This window comes from Sander vitreus, chromosome 11 (assembly GCF_031162955.1).
Source record: "Sander vitreus isolate 19-12246 chromosome 11, sanVit1, whole genome shotgun sequence".
Classification (NCBI taxonomy): domain Eukaryota; kingdom Metazoa; phylum Chordata; class Actinopteri; order Perciformes; family Percidae; genus Sander; species Sander vitreus.
Window position 1 is genome coordinate 2,826,272 of NC_135865.1, and position 20,704 is coordinate 2,846,975.

The 20,704-nt window shown below is 43.2% G+C and overlaps 1 protein-coding gene across 4 annotated transcripts; it reads right to left on the reverse strand.

The window, feature by feature from the left end:
- Nucleotides 1–140: 140 nt before the first annotated feature.
- steap3 (STEAP family member 3, metalloreductase) lies at nucleotides 141–12,049 on the reverse strand. Of its 4 annotated transcripts, none has more exons than XM_078263067.1 (6): nucleotides 11,910–12,049; nucleotides 10,636–11,127; nucleotides 7,482–7,809; nucleotides 5,704–5,903; nucleotides 4,313–4,477; nucleotides 141–3,031 (listed from the first exon to the last, which is right to left on the reverse strand). In XM_078263067.1, exons 2-6 carry the CDS (start codon nucleotides 11,104–11,106, stop codon nucleotides 2,762–2,764), a joined length of 1,434 nt encoding a protein of 477 aa, XP_078119193.1. In that variant the 5' UTR covers nucleotides 11,107–11,127; nucleotides 11,910–12,049; the 3' UTR covers nucleotides 141–2,761. The 4 variants fall into 4 exon arrangements, with proteins under 4 accessions (XP_078119193.1, XP_078119192.1, XP_078119194.1 ...); XM_078263066.1 differs by having other exon boundaries at nucleotides 10,636–11,131; nucleotides 11,910–12,048; XM_078263068.1 differs by having other exon boundaries at nucleotides 10,636–11,131; nucleotides 11,973–12,037.
- Nucleotides 12,050–20,704: the final 8,655 nt, after the last annotated feature.

Genomic DNA, 20,704 nt, shown 5'->3' on the forward strand with positions numbered 1-20,704 from the left:
TAGATAAAATGCAGTTCATTTTAATGACTACTACAGCAGTCAGCTGGAGAAACTCAACACTCCCTGGAAGGCTTTACAATATAAGTGGCACTCCTACTAAATATTACCCACCTTATTCATACAATAACTTTTGCATAGAGGAAAATTCAAACCCATTTAGTTGGTAGAAGTCACAGACTGGTTTCTGCCCACTTCACACAAGAGAATTCCACTACAGAGAGAGGAGATGAGAGGACGGGGGAAGCCCGTCTACAAACCAATCTGCCACAACGGTCGGGAGATGCAGCTCACGCATTGATGATGACAGGATGTACTTTTGTCACATGTAGTTCTTTGGTGCGCTTGCATAACTGCAGTGTGAAACCAAAACTTACCGCATCAATTGCAAAAACAGGTTCAGACCTTTAGAAAGCCCCCTTAGAACATCGATACAAAATATGAATTAACTATGCCGCTTAAGCTTTCAAACAAATGGAGTGGTGTAGAAGTATAAAGTAACACAACATGGAAATACTACTAAGTTCAAGGACTTCAAAACTGTACTTGAAGGGGCTGCACTCCAAATACTGAAAAACAGTTGGCAGAGAGAAGCAGACTGTTCCAGGTGAACTCAGGGAGACGTTACCATATGCTAGGGTGCTATCCAATATCGTGGCAAACACACACCTGCCATCAACAGCTGCATATGTTTTCCACGATATTGGATATATACACAGGTGCTGGTCATATAATTAGAATATCATGAAAAAGTTGATTTATTTCAGTAATTCCATTCAAAAAGTGAAACTTGTTTAATGTATACATTCATTCCACAAAGACTGATATATTTCAAGAGTTTCTTTTACTTTTGATGATTAGAACTGACAACTAATGAAAACCCCAAATTAAGTAGCTCAGAAAATTAGAATATTACTTAAGACCAATACAAAAAAAAAGGATTTTTAGAAATGTTGGCCAACTGAAAAGTATGAACATGAAAAGTATGAGCATGTACAGCACTCAGTACTTAGTTGGGGCTCCTTTTGCCTGAATTACTGCAGTAATGCAGCGTGGCATGGAGTGGATCAGTCTGTGGCACTGCTCAGGTGTTAGAGAGCCCAGGTTGCTCTGATAGTGGCCTTCAGCTCTTCTGCATTGTTGGGTCTGGAGCATCGCATCATCCTCTTCACAATACCCCATAGATTTTCTATAGGGTTAAGGTCAGGGGAGTTTGCTGGCCAATTAAGAACAGGGATACCATGGTCCTTAAACCAGGTACTGGTAGCTTTGGCACTGTGTGCAGGTACCAAGTCCTGATGGAAAATGAAATCTGCATCTCCATAAAGTTGGTCAGCAGCAGGAAGCATGAAGTGCTCTAAAACTTCCTGGTAGACGGCTGCGTTGACCCTGGACCTCAGAAAACACAGTGGACCAACACCAGCAGATGACATGGCACCCCAAACCATCACTGACTGTGGAAACTTTCCACTGGACTTCAAGCAACGTGGATTCTGTGCCTCTCCTCTCTTCCTCCAGACTCTGGGACCTTGATTTCCAAAGGAAATGCTAAATGTACTTTCATCAGAGAACATAACTTTGGACCACTCGGCAGCAGTCCAGTCCTTTTTGTCTTCAGCCCAGGAGAGACGCTTCTGGCGCTGTGTCTTGTTCAGGAGTGGCTTGACACAAGGAATGCGACAGCTGAAACCCATGTCCTGCTTACGTCTGTGCGTGGTGGTTCTTGAAGCTCTGACTCCAGCTGCAGTCCACTCTTTGTGAATCCCCCACATTTTTTTATGGGTTTTGTTTCACAATCCTCTCCAGGGTGCAGTTATCCCTATTGCTTGTACACTTTTTTTCTACCACATCTTTTCCTTCCCTTCTCCTCTCTATTAATGTGCTTGGACACAGAGCTCTGTGAACAGCCAGCCTCTTTCAGCAATGACCTTTTGTGTCTTGCCCTCCTTGTGCGAGGTGTCAATGGTCATCTTTTGGACAGCTGTCCAATCAGCAGTCTTCCCCATGATTGTGTAGCCTACAGAACTAGACTGAGAGACCATTTAAAGGCCTTTGCAGGTGTTTTGAGTTAATCAGCTGATTAGAGTGTGGCACCAGGTGTCTTCAATATTCAACCTTTTCACAATATTCTAATTTTCTGAGATACTGAATTTGGGGTTTTCATTAGTTGTCAGTTCCAATCATCAAAATTAAAAGAAATAAACACTTAAATATATCAGTCTGTGTGGAATGAATGTATACATTATACAAGTTTCACTTTTTGAATGGAATTACTGAAATAAATCAACTTTTTCATGATATTCTAATTATATGACCAGCACCTGTATATATACACACACACACACACACACACACTTTTTTTTTCAACCTGGTATCAAGCAGAGGTGTATTATTGCATGAATGCATTGAACACTATTCTATCCAGTGTAGTGTAGGAGTGTTCAGCTAAAGGCACAGTCCTGGCTCTGTTGTGGAGGAGTTGTCCTGGTGTCCTGGCAGTGATGCTGGAGCCTAACTGCAATCAATTAAACTTTAAAAATCTCGCTTTAAAAGTTCTGAGAGTAAAACAAAGGCCAGGTTCTATCACTGCTCTAAATGACCTCTTGCTCACTCTCTCTTTCTGAGTCTTATTCTTGTTAGTGTCAGAGAGGAAGGGGGCAGCCATGACTTCATGTCCTGCTTTAGCCTTGTCAAAGCACAGAGGAAGTGGAGTTTACACTTTCACAGAGAGAAAAGACACCTCTGGCTGCCCTTCCTATAACCCCTAGATGTTTCCAGTTGCCTCTGGCTCCGGATGGTTTGGGGGGCGGTGTCGTGTGCACTCCCAGCCCCTGCGGATCTTCGCCAGTCTGAACATCAGGCAGGGCAGAGCCAGGAAGACCCGTCCCACCAGGACGGTGCAGGGCAGGATGAGGGCCAGCAGGTACACCGGGGGTAGGTAGTAACGGTAGGCCGAAGGGAAGAAGGCAAAGTCCCAGCCGAAGAAGAGAGTGTGCATGATGGAGAGAGTTAAGGCTGCGTAGCCAAGTCCTGACTGGAGAACCACAAAAAGACAAAATATAAAAAGGTGGAGAAAGGAGAGCATTAGAACACACTCATTGTTAGGGTCGCCTGTGGAATTGGGTGCAATTTGTAATATTAATAAACTTTGAGTAAACAAGGGACCAGCGCTCCGTGCAGCAGCGGGGGGCGGGGTTTCAGGGCTCTGCACTTTGATTGGCAGGCTCTAGTTGTCTAACACGCCATTTGGAAATGAATATCTCCGCTGTGTATTTCACCGGTGTTTCTGGCTGTAGTAGTCGTAGAAGTAGAACTATGAACTATTAATAGTCTCACTTAATACCGTGCGGTAAAAGGTGGAGCCTTCAACTCTGATATAACGCTGGATAGCTTCATGAATAATATTGCATCATATTCTAATAGTGTTATATTTGTAAGTAAACTTTAGCATTCTTTTGGATTCTGTTATTCACTGCTTTTGCTTGTCAGTGGCTGCAGAGCGAGCGGTCGGAGCAGAGGGGAGTTTAGGTTAAGTAGCGAAGCCATCAAGTGAACACAGCACATGGGTGGATAATAAGAACGGTACAGCAGAGTTTGCAGTTTTGTGCACTGTAAGCTGTAGCAGGAAAAGTTAACACCCTTTTTTGGGCATATTAGTCTACTTGCATTGGGAAAGGAGTCTGTCTATCATTAGCACATTTTCCTGTCCAAAAACGTGCATATCTGCGCTCATTTTTAGTAGGAAAAGGGTTTAAGAAACTAACAAGGCTGACTTGTGATTCTTTTTCATTGGCCTACTAAAGAGTGACACACCATTACAGTATATAGCCGTTTACACTGCCACCTGGTGGAAAGACTAATACACTACAAACAGGCACACTGGCCAACACTTTACACAGCCGTATCAGCTGCTAGAACTAAACTAAACAACCCAAAAACGGTCGGCGTCGGTCCTCTGTCGGCAGATATTGCTCATCGACGTGCCTTTCATTGCAGGGAGATGCTATCGAACAGGTAAAAGTGGCCAAATTGTTGGGCGTCACGATAGATGAAACACTATCATGGACTATATTAATAACATAGTGTCCAAAATGAGTAGAAACATCTCCATCATTAGAAGATATGCTCACACAGTCTCCAGTCTTGTCCCATCTAGACTATTGCTCTATGATCTGGTCTGGTGCATCAAAACAAGAGCTTGTCAAATTACAGCTCTAAAGTTAGTGTTTTGGAACGTTGCTGTCATTACTGAACCATGGACAGGACGACAATACTACCATAACCAAAACTATTTATCATAGAACTGTCTGCTGACCTGAACAAATGTAAACTCCCTCCAGTTGAGGGCATTTCCCACAGAGGGCAGAGAGGTAATAGCCAGCAGAGCCAGGATTCCCAATCCCAGAATTCCACAGGACAGGTAAAGGTCGGACCTCCAAACCAGCTGCTCCACCCACGAGTTTTCAACACCAGCTTTCACCTAAAAGTGATAGAATGTAAAAAAAAAAAAAACTTAGCTAGCTCGTTAGCTAATGTTAGCTTGCTAATTTCACCCACCTTCATCATACACTGCTCACAGAAAATTGTCACTCATCTGGTGATAGCAATGTGCTTTCCTACAATGTGACAGGAGCGTGTGAATTAAACATTAACTTGTTTTTGTTATTTTACTAATTTAGAGACTGGCTGGTAAGCTAGCTTGCTTGCTAGGGGGCTAATTGTTTAGCGGTGAAGAGAGAGAGAGCGAGGTCTATTACGGTCTTTATATTTAAATATCACGGTGTAGGATATTAGTTTATTAACGTAAGTTTATTTTGTAATGGGTAGGTATGTAGAGATCTTTTAAAAGTCGTTATTGTTGGAATAAATATGACTACACAAGTAGTTATGTATATCTGATTGTATCTGATTGACTGTTTGCGATCTTAGGGACCTAATGTGCGAAAATAGTTATTCCAATAGTTCAAATCTTTGTGTTTTTTTTTTTAGAAGGAACATTCAAACGTCATTTTTTACCAGTTTTGACAGCTCTTATGTGTATTTGATTGATCAGATGACATGAAAAATAAAAGGAGCCTTGTGTGTGCCTCTCATAGTCGTTTGTTTGCTTTCCTCACTTGTTTTCAAGCTGAACAGCCAATCAGATAAATTGGCTGTTCGGACGACAGCCGCTGATGAAAGAAGGCTGACGAACGCTGACGCATGGCGACGCTGCGGGACACACCGCACAAACTAGGCCGGCGGTCGCCTTGGTGCATCAGGGCCTTAATATGTGTCTAGGGCTACTCACCTGCTGGTACGCAGTGTTCAGTAGAGTGTAATATGTGTCTAGGGCTACTCTCCTGCTGGTAAGCAGTGTTCAGTAGAGTGTAATATGTGTCTAGGGCTACTCACCTGCTGGTACGCAGTGTTCAGTAGAGTGTAATATGTGTCTAGGGCTACTCACCTGCTGGTAAGCAGTGTTCAGTAGAGTGTAATATGTGTCTAGGGCTACTCTCCTGCTGGTAAGCAGTGTTCAGTTGAGTGTAATATGTGTCTAGGGCTACTCTCCTGCTGGTAAGCAGTGTTCAGTTGAGTGTAATATGTGTCTAGGGCTACTCTCCTGCTGGTAAGCAGTGTTCAGTTGAGTGTAATATGTGTCTAGGGCTACTCTCCTGCTGGTAAGCAGTGTTCAGTTGAGTGTAATATGTGTCTAGGGCTACTCACCTGATGGTAAGCAGTGTTTAGCAGAGTGTAGCCTGCAGCGCTCCGCAGTGTCAGACACATGCTGTATACAGCATGGAGTCCAGCGCAGAGGAAGCTCAGCAGGCCCAGCTGCTTCCGACTGCACAGCCAGCAGTCCAGCCAACCAGGAAATCTCTTATATTTGGTTCCCCTGGCCAGCTGGAAGACAGCCGCCACCAGACCTGAGAGGAAACACAGGATGACATGCAGCTCAGCACACTTTTTCAACAGGAGAAGACTCAGAGCTAGGTTCACACACAACGGCGATCCACGGGCGGTACACGGGCGGTCCACAGGCAGTCCTCAGGTTCATTCTGAATAGAGGTAGAGTGTTTAGGATGCAGCGGTGGGAGGGCTGCAGGAAGGAGCTGAAAAAACCCTGTAGCGGGCTGAGACGGATTCAACTTCTGAAGAAACGCGACCCAACGTCACGCTGCGTTGGCTAATCAACTGACGATCAGACTTGTCAGTCCATTTTGGGGCGATGTGAAAGTCCCGTACAGGAACTCTGATATCTTGTTCTAAAATAATTGGTCACTCTGTCAGAGCTCCCTTCGCTCTATGCCAACAGCAGGATTTTACAGGACCCTTCCTTTCCACTTTCCCTGTGCCCCGAATACTAGCGTTGTAAGCTAATCAGCAGTCTGCGCTAGTTCTTTCAAGCTACAAACACATTCGATTAGCATGAAAACATGTCCCAGAGAACGATCAAGTGGGCACACATCTGTTATTAATCCCTAGGTTAATTTTGCGCTGGAATTGTCCTTTAAGACAGGCAGCCAAGCAGCCATGTTGACAACGTGTAAATGTGATGTAGTTCAACGGCTTTGTTATGGGACGTGAGGCTCTCCCGTGTGTGTGTAGAAAAACTACCGTAAGCAGCAGCTGCCGAAGACACAGTGATGCACATGCTTTTCCATGGGTAGTGAAGCTACAGTAGTCAGTGTCAAGAACTAAGAAAAGAGATCATATTTCTCCTGTATTAGCTTCTCTGCATTGGCTTCCTGTAAAATCCAGGATTGAATTTAAAATCCTTCTCCTGACCTACAAAGCTCTTAATGGTCAAGCACCATCATATCTTAAAGAGCTCATAGTACATTATTGTCCCACTAGAGCACTGCGCTCCCAGAATGCAGAGTTACTTGTGGTTCCCAGAATCTCCAAAAGTAGAATGGGAGCCAGAGCCTTCAGCTATCAGGCTCCTCTCCTGTGGATCCAGCTCCCAGTCTGGGTTCGGGAGGCAGACACCGTCTCCACATTTAAGAGTAAACTTAAAACTCTCCTCTTTGATAAAGCTTATTGTTATGGAATGAGGTGTTGCAGCATTCGCGTAGACCGGCGATGAAGGGTGTATATCTCCAGACACAGCACCCCTTCTCTCTCTTCGCACTCACTATGTGGACTACTTTGGTCAGCTCGACCCCTCTAACTCTAGAGACAAACTAAATTAACATAATAAATTATTGAGATCCTGGAAATTGTGGATTTATTTGTCGTACACTGCCAGACTTTGCAGACCTGTTTGGGAAGCCTTTTACGCTCTACATACAGTAGGTTTATGCGAAAACAGTGAGCTATGCTCAGAGGCATCGCTGCAAAGAGAATTCTGTTAGTTTGTCACTAGTGAGCCTTCTCACATCACCAATAACAACTTCATCCATAGCTAATAGAAAATACTCATCAGTGCACTTTGGTGTTACTTCATGTTTCAAGAGTTTGAAATAACAGCTTGACTCTAGAAACCGTGCTCTGGTCAATACCTGGTAGGTAGACAAGCGCCAGCGTAACCAAGGCGACGGCCGGCAGTGTGTCATTGACCGTGACCAATGGGAGCTGGTAGAAGTTGTTCTCTCCCTGATCGAGGAAGGGCAGCAGGATGTGCCTCAGGAAGTTGTATCCGTAGAAGAAGAGGAAGAGGAGGAAGGTGAGCAGGATGGGGCGTCCCCAGGACGGGAAGAGGACCAGCGGGACTTCCTCTACGTCTCTGGCTGCACACAGGCCGCCCACATCCACAGGGCTGAAGCCCAGGCGCCGGGCCAGCTGCAGCACGGCCACTTTAGAGTCGGCTTCGTCGCTGCAGATCGGGACCTGGGGGGGAGGGGAATCACGTTGTTAGAAACAGTCAGCGGTGGGCTCTACAATGTCAACCCTGGATATTAAATGTTCTGTAGCAGTCCCAGTAATATTCCTTTGTGGTGTGCTGAAGTAGCGTATGTTTTGGATAGAGGATCCAGAGAGTAGAGTTTAGATTCTCTGCCCGAGCCCGAGTGACGAGGTAAGAGTGTGTCTTCCCCATCTGCAGCACTGTTGTCGGCCGTGGCAAAGGACAGTATTAATTAGGTGATTGAGACAAGAAAGTCTCCTATATGGTTCAAGGGTTTGATTATGTTGCTGCCCTGATCTGTTACCCACACTATTCGGCTGAGGGAGATAGGGTTGAGTTGTTTCTTCATTCGGATCCATTTGCGATCCATTCCATTCTGAATAAACAAACGTGCTTCGTTACGTGCTTCGTCCTTGTTGCATTACCTGTATTCATTGAGATAATTCTAAACAGATTTCTGTAGTTCAAACAACCCGGAATTGTAGTTGAGAACGTCAGTTATAACGGCCCATGTATTAAAAAATTGTCGGGTTTAAAAATCGGGCTCGGGCTCATAATTACAGTTAATGTGTCGGGCCAGGCCGGGCTCGGACACAACGTGCACGGGCTTGATTTTTTGAGCCTTATCTAAGCTCTAGTAGAGAGTGACGGCGTTAGAACAAAGCAGAGAATCGGAGAAATAAAACGTTGTTTACTCCATTTCATCTCGACTAGAAAAAAACAGCTGCAGCAGGTATCTCACGATCGCTATCCTCATTCATATTTTAAGACGCTACAAATGATATCCAGCTACAAAAAAGCCGGAAAAGTCTGAATTTAGAACAGAAGTACTGAGAGTGGTTTCTATGGAGATGATAGACCGTCTCGTCTCATTGGTGCAAACTAGCAGCTTTCAGAGCGCAGCAGAGTTTCCGCTCTTCTTGTGGTGACAATTTGCTCTGAACTGGGCTTTAGACACAACACAACAGGTTGCAGAGCGGCCTCAGATGTTGGTGTTGATGAGCTGCACACGTATTCATGGACAAACTCAAAGGGTTCATTTACTACCAGCTCACAACTTTATCCTTCTCTGCTGTCTTCTGTCTGAGACCCGCCCAGGTAGATAAAATCCAAATGACATTTTTTTCCAAACAACGGTGTTTTTTTTACAGCGCACATAGACCAGCGGCCTCCAGCCCCTCCTCCTAACCGAGCCTTCAGTTCTCCGAAGTATCCATTAACTGTTTTTATGGACTGGAGCCCGAATAAAACCCGTAATATTATTACATTGGCTGTAAAAGTTTTAAACTACTATTCAGAGTTGTCTTCATGACAGAAATCTGTTCAGATGAGATGTTAATGAGTGTGTTTAGGATCCCAAAAACGCAGATTCAAACACTTGAAAAAACAAACCAAGATCTAACAAACAACAGAACTACCTTTAGATAGCCTTAGTTATATGATTGAACAGGAGTTAGGAGGAGACCGTGTTGAGATTTATAATCATATTAATATAATAATAACATGTAACGGTTAAGTTAACACACATAACATTTGGGCTCCAGGTAATCAGGTATTTTATCTGCTGAACCGTTAACATTTGGCAAATAAAACAGATTTAAGTCATTTGTTTTAAATTCAATGAGCAAGTTGTTGTATTTTCTAAAAGCAGCAGAAAGGCAGAACTAAATACATTTTAACATGTTTATTTATTGCAAATAATATTGTTATCGCGATATTCAACAACGTTAGGGCATATTGCATATTTTCCTCATATCGTGCAGCCCTAATAACTACCCTAAAATTGTGACAGATGCAGCATAGTGTCGCAGTATATTCATCTTTTAGTCTAATTTGTTTAATATGTAAATGGTTAGGCTATTCTTTCTATTACATGTTATGTAGGAATTATTTTCAATTAATAGTTCATAAACCTTCATTTGACTAGTTTATTACTGAACCCAGCCATCACGTGTTGCGCCGTCACATCCTGCACCCCCCACCACCACAAGTAAACTCTCAACCTGTGGGAAACACCGCGCACGCACACACACACACACACACGCACACACACACACACACACACACACACACACACACACACACACCTTAAGCTATAATACCATTCAAATTTAATTTGTTATTTTGAATGCTCATATGCAACCTGTTATAAATATGTACTACACTACTCAGGCTTATGCATCATCAATGCCACTATAAGTATGTGGTTGTTGTTACATGTTCTGTCCACTAGAGGGACTTCTAACATCAGCCTGGCCTTGAAGGGGACCTACGTCACGGTGCACTGTACACAACTTTGTTTACATTCAATGATGTTGTAACGTTACTCGGTACGTAACGTTAGCTCTGTGATGTTGTACTAAGGTTACTCGGTATGTAACGTTAGCCCTGTGATGTTGTACTAAGGTTACTCGGTACGTAACGTTAGCTCTGTGATGTTGTACTAAGGTTTCTCAGTACGTAACGTTAGTCCCGTGATGTTGTACTAACGTTACTTGGTTCGTAACGTTAGCTCTGTGATGTTGTACTAAGGTTACTCGGTATGTAACGTTAGCCCTGTGATGTTGTACTAACGTTACTTGGTTCGTAACGTTAGCTCCGTGATGTTGTACTAAGGTTATGCGGTACATAACATTAACCCGGTCGTAATTTTAGCTCTGTGATGTTGTACTAACGTTCCTCGGTACATAACGTTAGCCCCGTGATGTACTAACGTTACTCGGTTCGTAACGTTAGCCCCGTGATGTACTAACGTTACTCAGTTCGTAACGTTAGCTCCGTGATGTTGTACAACGTTTGGTCTTCCTCACCTGCCTGTTCCCATCGCAGGCTCCGGCCTGCAGCGCCCATGCACTCAGCACATTGAAGCCCTTCACCACCGAGCTCTGTGGGAACAGCTGAGCCAGCCTCTCTGCATTCGACTGCTCCTGTCTGCTTAGGCTGCTGGCGTTGCTAACGTCCACCAGCACCTTCCCCTGCAGCTGCTGGCTGAGCCCCAGCAGGCTGTGGTAGTGCTCTGGGTAGACGGCAACGAACAGCAACCGATCTGCCCGTTGCGCCGCCGCCCCCTGGGAGCACAGTTCCGCTCCGGCAGGAAACGCAGCGTGGGCCACGCGGCCCGGTGCTCGGCTGCCCACCGCCACCCTGAAGCCACTGGCCACCAGGCGCGCCGCCAGCGAGCGGGAGAAGTCTCCGGAGCCGATGATGCCAATCACGGGGCCCCCCAGGCCTGGCTGGGGCCCGGGCTCTGACACTTCAGCAGCCAACAGAGGCTTGTGCATGGCACTGTGCGTGACGGCCTGCTGCCTGGGGATCAGACGTTTTAGAGAAATATTCAATCATACCTCTGCATTGTAGAAACAGCAAACTTTACATGATTCATTTAATATAACTCTACTTATTATTATTATTATTATTATTATGAAAACAGCCATGGCCTTACTGATGTGAAGGTCAGAGACGCTAATGATGATGATGGACAGGGTCATCACATTAAAACCCTCGCCAATAGCAAAGCCACTTATTTCATAACTCATTATGTGGAAAAGCCATGAACAATATTAAACAGATGTACTCATTTGATGGACTGTAAGCAAGTTAACACGTTTCCATGCACAGCCCCTTGGCAGGTCACGATTTAAACAGCAATAATATTAATATTAACACGACACCTCATCAAACTCTTTGCATACAGTAACGTTTATTAGGCTGTACTAAGCTAACTTACATCACCACAAAAAAACACATTTTCAAACTTGGGAACTTTTCAATCCACTAACAATGCAACATTTATGACAGCTACAGTCTGGTGACTTTCGGAGGCAGCCAAACTGATATTATGGTTGGTTTTTGGTCACTCTTAATAAAACGATTAAACCCTGCCAACGTGAAGTCCAGAGCGTGCGCGTGCACGTCTATTAACGTTACCGTTACAGGAAGAATCCAAGGATCCAAGTGTCCAGCTATGGCTCTGGTCCAAGTGACACAACGCAGGGTACAATGTAAAACTCCACCGAAAGAGAACATGACTCAGCCTTTAAGAGAACATGACTCAGCCTAAAGTGAACATGACTCAGCAGCCTACCGTGTTGTCTCGGGAGAAGTCCAAAGCCAGTGGAAACAGAACAAGTTAAGATGTTAAACTAACCAGAACTGATAAAAGCTTCACGATCAGACCTCTCACCCAGCAGCGACACTCGTGCACATGTAGAGGGCAGAGGCGCGTGCCTGTCAGATGTACGAGATGCCTCGCCCACTGCTGCCTTCAGGTACTCCTGATGAGCTCCGACAAACACATACCAGCCAATAGCCAAAAGTACGGAGCTTTGTACATGAGGTCCTGAGTATAATCAAGCACAGTCTTCCCATTTAATGCTATTTGATACTTCTTACCCACTACAATTCAGAGTAAAATATTACTGGGCTCCACCTGTTTCACAGCTTCAGGTTCTAGTCTCTTTTTAGACATTTTACAAAACAGAATACTAATGTTTGGCTTGTGCCTCCTAACAAAAAGCAGTATATAGTCTAGTTGTAGCTCCTGTCAGGTTTCAGGTGTCTAGCAGTTGTTAGCACTTCCACTCCACTAAATTCTCACATATTTTTATTGAAATAAAAAGGTAAAATTATCCAATATTTCACAGAAAAGCAGGGTTCATAAAAGGTTTGAGAAAAGTGTGAAAATACATTTGGACATATTGGATTTATCCCACAAAGGCAAACTCATGACAACATCAGAAGATAACAGCACATACTAAACCATATCTAACAAAACAAACTTGAAGCCTTCTTAATTAGCCTGGACGCTGAGAAGGCGTTTGATTCGGTGAGCTGACTTTTTCTATATACTATACAATAAAACCGTCAAGTCGGATTAAAATACATTGCTACATCACAGACAATATTATATAAGAGCGTGGCTGGAGACAGGGGTGCCCAATCTCACCGTTACTCTTCGAGCTATACACTGTATAACGGCCTTCTGACAAAAATATCCCATTCTACAGACTATACACTAAAGACAGGTGGGAAAAAACGGGTTAGTCTTACTATATCACACGAGGCCTGGCTTGATGTATGTCAATTAAAGTGGAAATGTACATATTCAGTCCCTCCAGGATTTCGCGGCCTTTTCTTGAGATTGTTGCGGCCCAAAATGCCTGATTTCGCGGGAGCTTTTGTTAAAAATTGCAATAAAAGTTGCGATGTCTTTTGTATGTTTGTTGCAATGAAGTTGCGGGAGACAGTGTAAGTTGCAAAAAAGTTGTGATTTTTTTTTTGTATAGTTCTTTAAAAATAAAAAGGAAACTTGTTTTGAGGAGAATAAAACTACTCTGAGTAGGCTGAGATTTCCTAGTAACCAAAAAGGCTCAGGATACTGTAAATGTTGGTATAATATGAAAATGGCTGGTGGATTTATGACAAAAAATAATAATTTATTGAATCAATCAAATATGAACATATCTGTCACTGTCAGTGGCTTGTTGATCTTTACATTGTTAGTTAATTTCCTATCCTGGCCTGGGACACACATTCATACTGACTTTACTATTACTACTACTTTAGAGTAGCTGTCCTCAATTTAGGTCATCGTGTCGTCTCATCTCCTTTTTTTCCTGCATCCACCGTGTGTGTGTTGTTTGTGTGTGTGTCTGTGTGTGTGTTTGTGTGTGTGCAAGTGTCAGTCACGGGGGGAACGGAGCAGTAGCCCCACCCGCTGCAGAGAGCCGACAGCCAGGATTGAAACGGCAGCAACTTCAGCGACTTTTAAATCGTTACAGTCTACATTGATGTTAAAATGTATACAGGTTGGCAGGACGGTCTGAAATGTTTTGCACGGTCTTTCGCTGTACTTTTTGTTGGTAAATGAGTCACACACACGTCTCATCTTCATATCAAAAACAAGGAAATGATCAACCCCGTTCTCACTCCCGATTGGTCATTGGCTCTCTGAGTGCACGTGGGACTGCTGTGATTGGTTAAAGTCGGGGGAAACTTCAGGTTATTGGTCAAATGTGCGGAAAAGTTGCGGTGATTGGTCAAAATTGCGAGTCGCACCAAATTCGAATGAATTTGTGTGAATTTGCGTGAATTGGCGCGATCGCGACATCGCGAAATCCTGTAGGGACTGCATATTGTGGGAATTTGGTTGGCAATGTCTTATTCTATTTTTTTAAGATTACGAAGGTTTTTCTTTCTGTAGATTTAAAACCTATTGAAACATGGAAACTCCTAACCCTAACCCTCCTAACCCTCCTAACCCTAACCCTCCTAACCCTCCTAACCCTAACCCTCCTAACCCTCCGAACACACCTAACCCTCCTAACCCTAACCCTAACCCTAACCCTCCTAACCCTCCTAACCCTAACCCTCCTAACCCTCCGAACACACCTAACCCTCCTAACCCTAACCCCCCTAGCCCTAACCCTCCTAACCCTAACCCTCCTAACCCTAACCCTCCTAACCCTAACCCTCCTAACGCTAACCCTCCTAACCCTCCTTACCCTACCCCTCCTAACCCTCCTAACCCTAACCCTCCTAACCCTCCTAACCCTAACCCTCCTAACCCTAACCCTCCTAACCCTACCCTTCAAGTATGATGAAAAACAGTTACGAACAGGGCCGGCTAAGCCAACAGAGACATGAAGCCTTTTAATTAAAATGTTGTGGTCAACAGTGTCAAAAGCAGCAGTGAGATCAAGCAGTACTAAAATTGAAAATTTTTGTGAGTCAGTGTTTCTCTTGAGGTCATTAATTACTTTTATGAGAGGCTGTTTCTGTGCTGTGATTGTATCACATATTGTGTTTTTGAAAGATATGCATCCAGTTGTTTATATACAGTTTTTTTTCCAAGTATTTTACTTATAAAAGAGAGATTGGAAATTGGTCTGTAGTTATTAAGTGTACCTGGATCCAGAGTGTTTTTCTTTAACAGAGGTCAGACAGCAGCACATTTAAGAGAAGCAGGGGAAATGCCAGTCTGCAGAGAGCAATTAATAATATTTATGTGGTATTTATAAAGCAATAAAAGACCGATTTCAACAGTTTGGTAGGGATGGAATCAAGAGAACAAGTGCTAGACTTTAGGTGCTGAATCACTTCCTCTAGACTTTTGGAGTTGGCAGATAAGAAAGTTGACATTGAGCTTGCGGCAGTAAATTCTGGTGAGGGCGGAGCGGGGCTAGATTTATTGCTGCAATAGATTGTTATATTGTCTCTAATATGACACACGTTTTCTTGGAAAAAGACAGCAAATTCAACACACTTAGTTGATGAGAGGAGCACGTGAGGAGTAGATCATTTATGCTTTGATTTAGTAGTTAGCTTAAATCTGGGCCCATGTCTGCTCCCTTGACATATATTAGGCTGCATGTACTGTAGGCCTACTGGTCTGTACTGGAAGTGTACACTTTTTGTAGGTTAGATTTATGTGTTCACTTTTTACCGACTTTGTTATAAAAGATGCTAAAGTTCCACGTGAATGTTGTGTTTATTTCGCCTGCAGTTGTGACATGGCTTTGTGTTAATGAAAAGTACGTCTTGAAATGTGAATGATCATTGTAGGCTAGCATTTAGCCTACCATTGGGAGTTTATGTGCAACAGCAATATTTTCGACAGCAGCTGAAGGCATCACATGTGACAGTGGAAGATAAGGCCTGCACCGTGTGGATGTATTGCTGCACCCTGTGTTGAGTCTGCTGATAACGCAAGGGTTTCATTAGAGTGAAACAGTGACAACACAGAGCGTAAACACACAGGAAACACAAATAAAAAGGAGCTACTACTGAAAACATTTGCCACTGGGTGTCACTGTTCTACTGCAGCACACAGAGCTGAAGTATGAGTTATCGTTACCTATTGTCCAGTCTTTAATTTCATGTGTCAGGTCCAGGGCTTGACATTAGCACCCACCAACCCGGCAGTGGCGGGTAACACAGTCATTCTTACTAGCCACTTTGGCGGGTGGCATGCCTTTATGTTGTAACACTTGTGGCTGGAGTACTGAGCCACCGTGCCGCCGCCCGACACAGGAACACAGCTGTAACCCAGTGTGCAGCTGCAGCCCAGAGTAAGCCCTGACTGCAGAATTATGCAGATCGAGGAGTGGCTGAACATGGGTGGAGCTAAACGTTTGACTCCGCACACTTGCCCAATATCAACCGGAAGAGGAAGAATGTGTGTCTTGCACAGGACTTTCACCCCGGAAACCAGGGATCATGTCCCGCGTAAGGCGTTTCATTTCCCCATTGTTGTTTTCCTAAACCCAACCGTCCCGTTGTTGTTGCGCTTCCCCCAGAAACCGCTGATCGTGGCCTGCGTACGTGGTTTCCTTTCCCCGTTCTTCTTTTCCTAAACACAACCGTTGCGTGTTGTCCTGACCCCCCCAGAGACCGTGGATCGTGTCCTGGCGTGTGAGACGTGTCCTTTCCCCATTCTTCTTTTCCGAAACACAACCGTTGCGTGTTGTCCTGACCCCCCAGAGGCCGTGGATCGTGTCCCGGCGTGTGAGACGTGTCCTTTCCCCGTTCTTCTTTTCCGAAACCCAACCTCCGTATAGATGCTTCCCATTACGTGCTGACCACCACGAAATAAACAAGATAATTGTGTCCGTGTACACGAATCAATAGATTAAAAATAACGTGCCCATTTCACGAACTGCTGTGAGAACACCCACATGGTTTGAGAATGTGCTGCCTGATCTCCGCTACCAGATGGCGCCCGCGCGGAGTCAACCGTGTAGCTCCGCCCACATTTAGCCCAACCCCGATTTGCGTACTGCAGTCAGGCGCAATTGCCATCTGGTGGTGGAGATCAGGCAGCACATTCTCAAACAATGTGGGGGTGAGGGATGCCTGGATAGCTCAGTTGGTAGAGCGGGTGCCCATATATAGAGGTTTGTTCCTCAACGCAGCAGGTCAGGGTTTGACGCCAACCTGTGGCACCTTTGCTGCATGTCATTCCCCCTTTTCTCTCCCCTTTCATGTTTTCATCTGTCAAAATAAAGACTGAAAATGCCCAAAAAATAATCTTAAAAAAAAAAAGGGAGTATGTTGTTTATTGCTTTATACATTATTTGTGCCGTTTGGAAATGAACCAGATCAATGAATTTCAGTGTTTTTGAGTTTAGGAATAGAGAGTAGTACTCATTTACATTTTAAAGGGGGGGGTTATCTGGGTCTTCAAGTTAATTGTAGCACAATATAGTCAACTTTATTCAAATTTCATTTCATTATTCATGTTTCAAGTCTAACATGTAGTTTAATGTCATGTTTCTTTTTGCCTGACTGATTAGAGGCTGAAATGACAAAAAAAGGAGTAAATGCGAGTGATGAGATGTCCTTTCCTACTACAATTATTGTTGGCACAGATATGTATTGAATGTATATTAGTTGATTTTCAATAACAAATGTACTAAGTATACACCCTGAGGAGTCTTAAAATGGAATACAGTTCAAATGTTTCACCTTCAGGGAAGAAGTGTATATAGTTAGTCTCTCCTGCCTCCTGCTCAGTTAACGCTGTGAAGGCAGTACCTGTGATTGATCGTGGTGAGATGTAAAATGTCATCCAGCCTGAGGCTGAGCTGACTGGCATCTGTAAGTCCACCTCAGGCATGGAAGAAGCAGACGGTGAATGTAGCTGATCAGAGTCCAGAAAATAAATAGAAGAATATGCTGATTTTCACAAGTAATGTAGCAGGCTGTGGTCTACTACAAAAATAACAGATACCACATCCATCCAAAAATATCCTAGACATTGATGAAAACAAATTTTAGGGATATAGGCATGTTCAGGGGGCCCTCAGTCTAATAATAATAAAAATTCATTTTATTTATGGGCGCCTTTCATAGCACTCAAGGACACCTTACAGTTAAAACAAGCAAAAATACAGTTAAAAAGACAAATATAATGAAATTTAAATGAACACATTTAAAAGATTGAGATACAAAATTAAAATAAAGCATTCTATCCATTATTTTGATGGAGAGTGGAGTCATGTGGAGTAGGCCTTTCGGAAAAGGTGGGTTTTGAGGGAGGTTTTAAAGGTGGGTAGAGACTCTATGGTACGGATGGATAGCGGGAGGGAGTTCCAAAGGCGAGGAGCAGAATGGCTGAAGGCTCCAAACCCCATTGTGGACAGGCAGGCAGAAGGAGTGAAAAGCAGTGAGGAAGAGGACGATTGGAGTGTTCGGGATGGAGTGTAGGGCTGAATGAGTTCAGAGAGGTATTGAGGAGCGAGATTATGGAGGGCTTTGAAGGTGAGACGAAGAATCTTAAAGTCAATATGGTATTGGACAGGGAGTCAGTGCAGTTGTTTAAGAAGTGGAGTAATGTGTTCAGTTGTTGGGGTTCTGGTGATAATACGGGCAGCTGAGTTTTGGACCAATTGGAGTTTATGGATGGACTTGTAGGGTAATCCAGAGAGGAGGGAGTTACAATAATCAATACCGGAAGAGACAAGAGCGTGGATGAGAGTAGCAGAATTCATAAAACCTAGAGGAAGTACAGTAAGTGAATTATAAAAAGGAGGGGCCCCAGGACTTAGCCCTGGGGAACACATATGTATGCAAACATACATCCGCATTTTGTGTTTAAGAGTGACATTTTAAGTGGTTTCATTAGAGATTTGCTATGGTTGTTTTTAAAGCTGCAAAGACAAATTGATTAGTTGTCAACTATTAAATTAATCATTAATATCATAAATATTTTTTTTTATGAAAAACAATTCTCTGCTTCCAGCTTGTTAAATGTATATATTTTCTAGTTTCTTTACTCCTCTGTGACAGTAAACTGAATATCTTTGAGTTGTGGACAAAACAGCTATGGAAAACACAACATTTTATAGACCAAACAACTGATCCATTAATCGAGAAAAATAATCGACAGATTCATCGACAATGAAAATAATCGTTAGTGATGCGTTTTTTAAACCGCTTACGTACGGCATAACGCTAGTTAACATACAGCAGGTTAATGTTAGCCTGCCCTTAGCTAGTAATGCAGAACTGAGTACTTTAATATCTGTTTATTTAACACAAGTAATATCGTTATGGCTATATTCAACGTCGCGATATTCAACGTTATTGCATATCACATATTTTCCTCATATCGTGCAGCCCTAGTTAAAATGCTGATAGCTTTACGGTGTAAAGTGTGTCTGTATTTCAATGGAAAGGATTCCAACACTGGGACGTAACGTTACAACAGTTTGCAGCTGAAGACACAGAGGAGCCTAGCTGACCTGTGAGACACCATGGACACTACCGCTGTGTAGAAACAACAGAGACCGGACTTAGTGATGCGTTTTGGTCCTGCTCCGCAAGCTTGTTGTTATTGATAAGAGGACACATCTGCTGTTTTTGCATAGTTTATACAAATAAAAGGAATATTTTTCCGTCATTTCATTCTGTTAAAAAAAAATCGTGAGAAAATCGTATCGCAAACTTAAAATCGTGTATGGAATCGTGAGTTGATTGTGTTGTTACATCCCTACCACCAACACTACGGCTTGCATCTTGTGTTACATTGAAGGCCATGCACTACTTTTTTGTTCAGTCCTTATTTGCTGTGTATTTAATTTTAGTCCTACTGAGCAGAAGTGAAAGCTGTGTGGGTGGTTGCGACATTTCGATATTCCCCCCTTGATGTGTTATTTGTGTGATCGAAGCGGATCCTTTTGCCAGCATGAAATATGACTGTGAGCAAATATCTCTGACAGTTGATTCACAAAAGGCTAATTGATGTTAATATTTAATATAATTGTTCCCTGATAACAATAATTGCTGTTTTTTGTATCTCACAAGTCTCTCAGAAGACGCTATGCTCTATAGTAATTGTGTCCAAAATTGTATTCTTTGTAGAAATGTAAGTTATTATCATCATCTGAGTGGTTTAATTTATAGATAAGTCCACCCAAATTTTACGTATTGTAAATATTTAAGTAATCAGAATTACCAAATATGGGTTCCCGTTAAATTTGAAACCTGATTTGCATACTACAGCTCCTCACATTTCTAGGGATGCCCAACATGTCCATAACTACTGTGGAATTATGGAGAAAAGCCAGAAAAAGCCAGTTCATACAATTTCCGATTTTTCGAAAATTCTGCTGATAAACCTCCTGAATGTAAGCTGCACCCAAACGGCCAAATATGGGTTCCCGTTAAATTTGAAACCTGATTTGCATACTACAGCTCCTCACATTTCTAGGGATGCCCAACATGTCCATAACTACTGTGGAATTATGGAGAAAAGCCAGAAAAGCCACTCCATACAATTCCCGATTTTCGACAATTCTGTTGCTAAACCTCCTGAATTTAAGCTGCCCCCAAACGGCCAAATATGGGTTCCCGTTGAATTTGAAACCTAGTTTGCATACTACAGCTCCTCACATTTCTAGGGATGCCCAACATGTCCATATCTACTGTGGAATTATGGAGAAAAGCCAGTTCATACAATTCCTGATTTTCAACAATTCTGTTGCCAAACCTCCTGAATTTAAGCTGCCCCCAAATGGCCAAATATGGGTTCCTGTTGAATTTGAAACCTGATTTGCATACTACAGCTGCTCACCTTTCTAGGGATGCCCAACATGTCCATATCTACTGTGGAATTATGGAGAAAAGCCAGAAAAGCCAGTTAATACAAGTCCCGATTTTCGACAATTCTGCTGATAAACCTCCTGACTTCGCCCTGCCCCCAAATGGCCAAATATGGCTTACCGTTGAATTTGAAACCTGAATCGCATACTACAGCTCCTCACATTTCTAGTGATGTCAAACATGTCCATATCTACTGTGGAATTATGGAGAAAAAACAGGAAAGCCAGTTCATACAATTCCAGATTTTCGACAATTCTATTACTAAACCTCCTGAAT

Excerpts from the sequence above, each read along its gene's own strand:
- steap3 (XM_078263067.1), bottom strand. The coding sequence starts at position 11,106 with ATGCACAAGCCTCTGTTGGCTGCTGAAGTGTCAGAGCCCGGGCCCCAG. Across the intron at positions 7,810-10,635 it reads CCTGCGATGGGAACAGGCAG|GTCCCGATCTGCAGCGACGA; the intron begins GTGAGGAAGACC and ends CCTCCCCCCCAG. Across the intron at positions 5,904-7,481 it reads GGCGCTTGTCTACCTACCAG|GTCTGGTGGCGGCTGTCTTC; the intron begins GTATTGACCAGA and ends GTTTCCTCTCAG.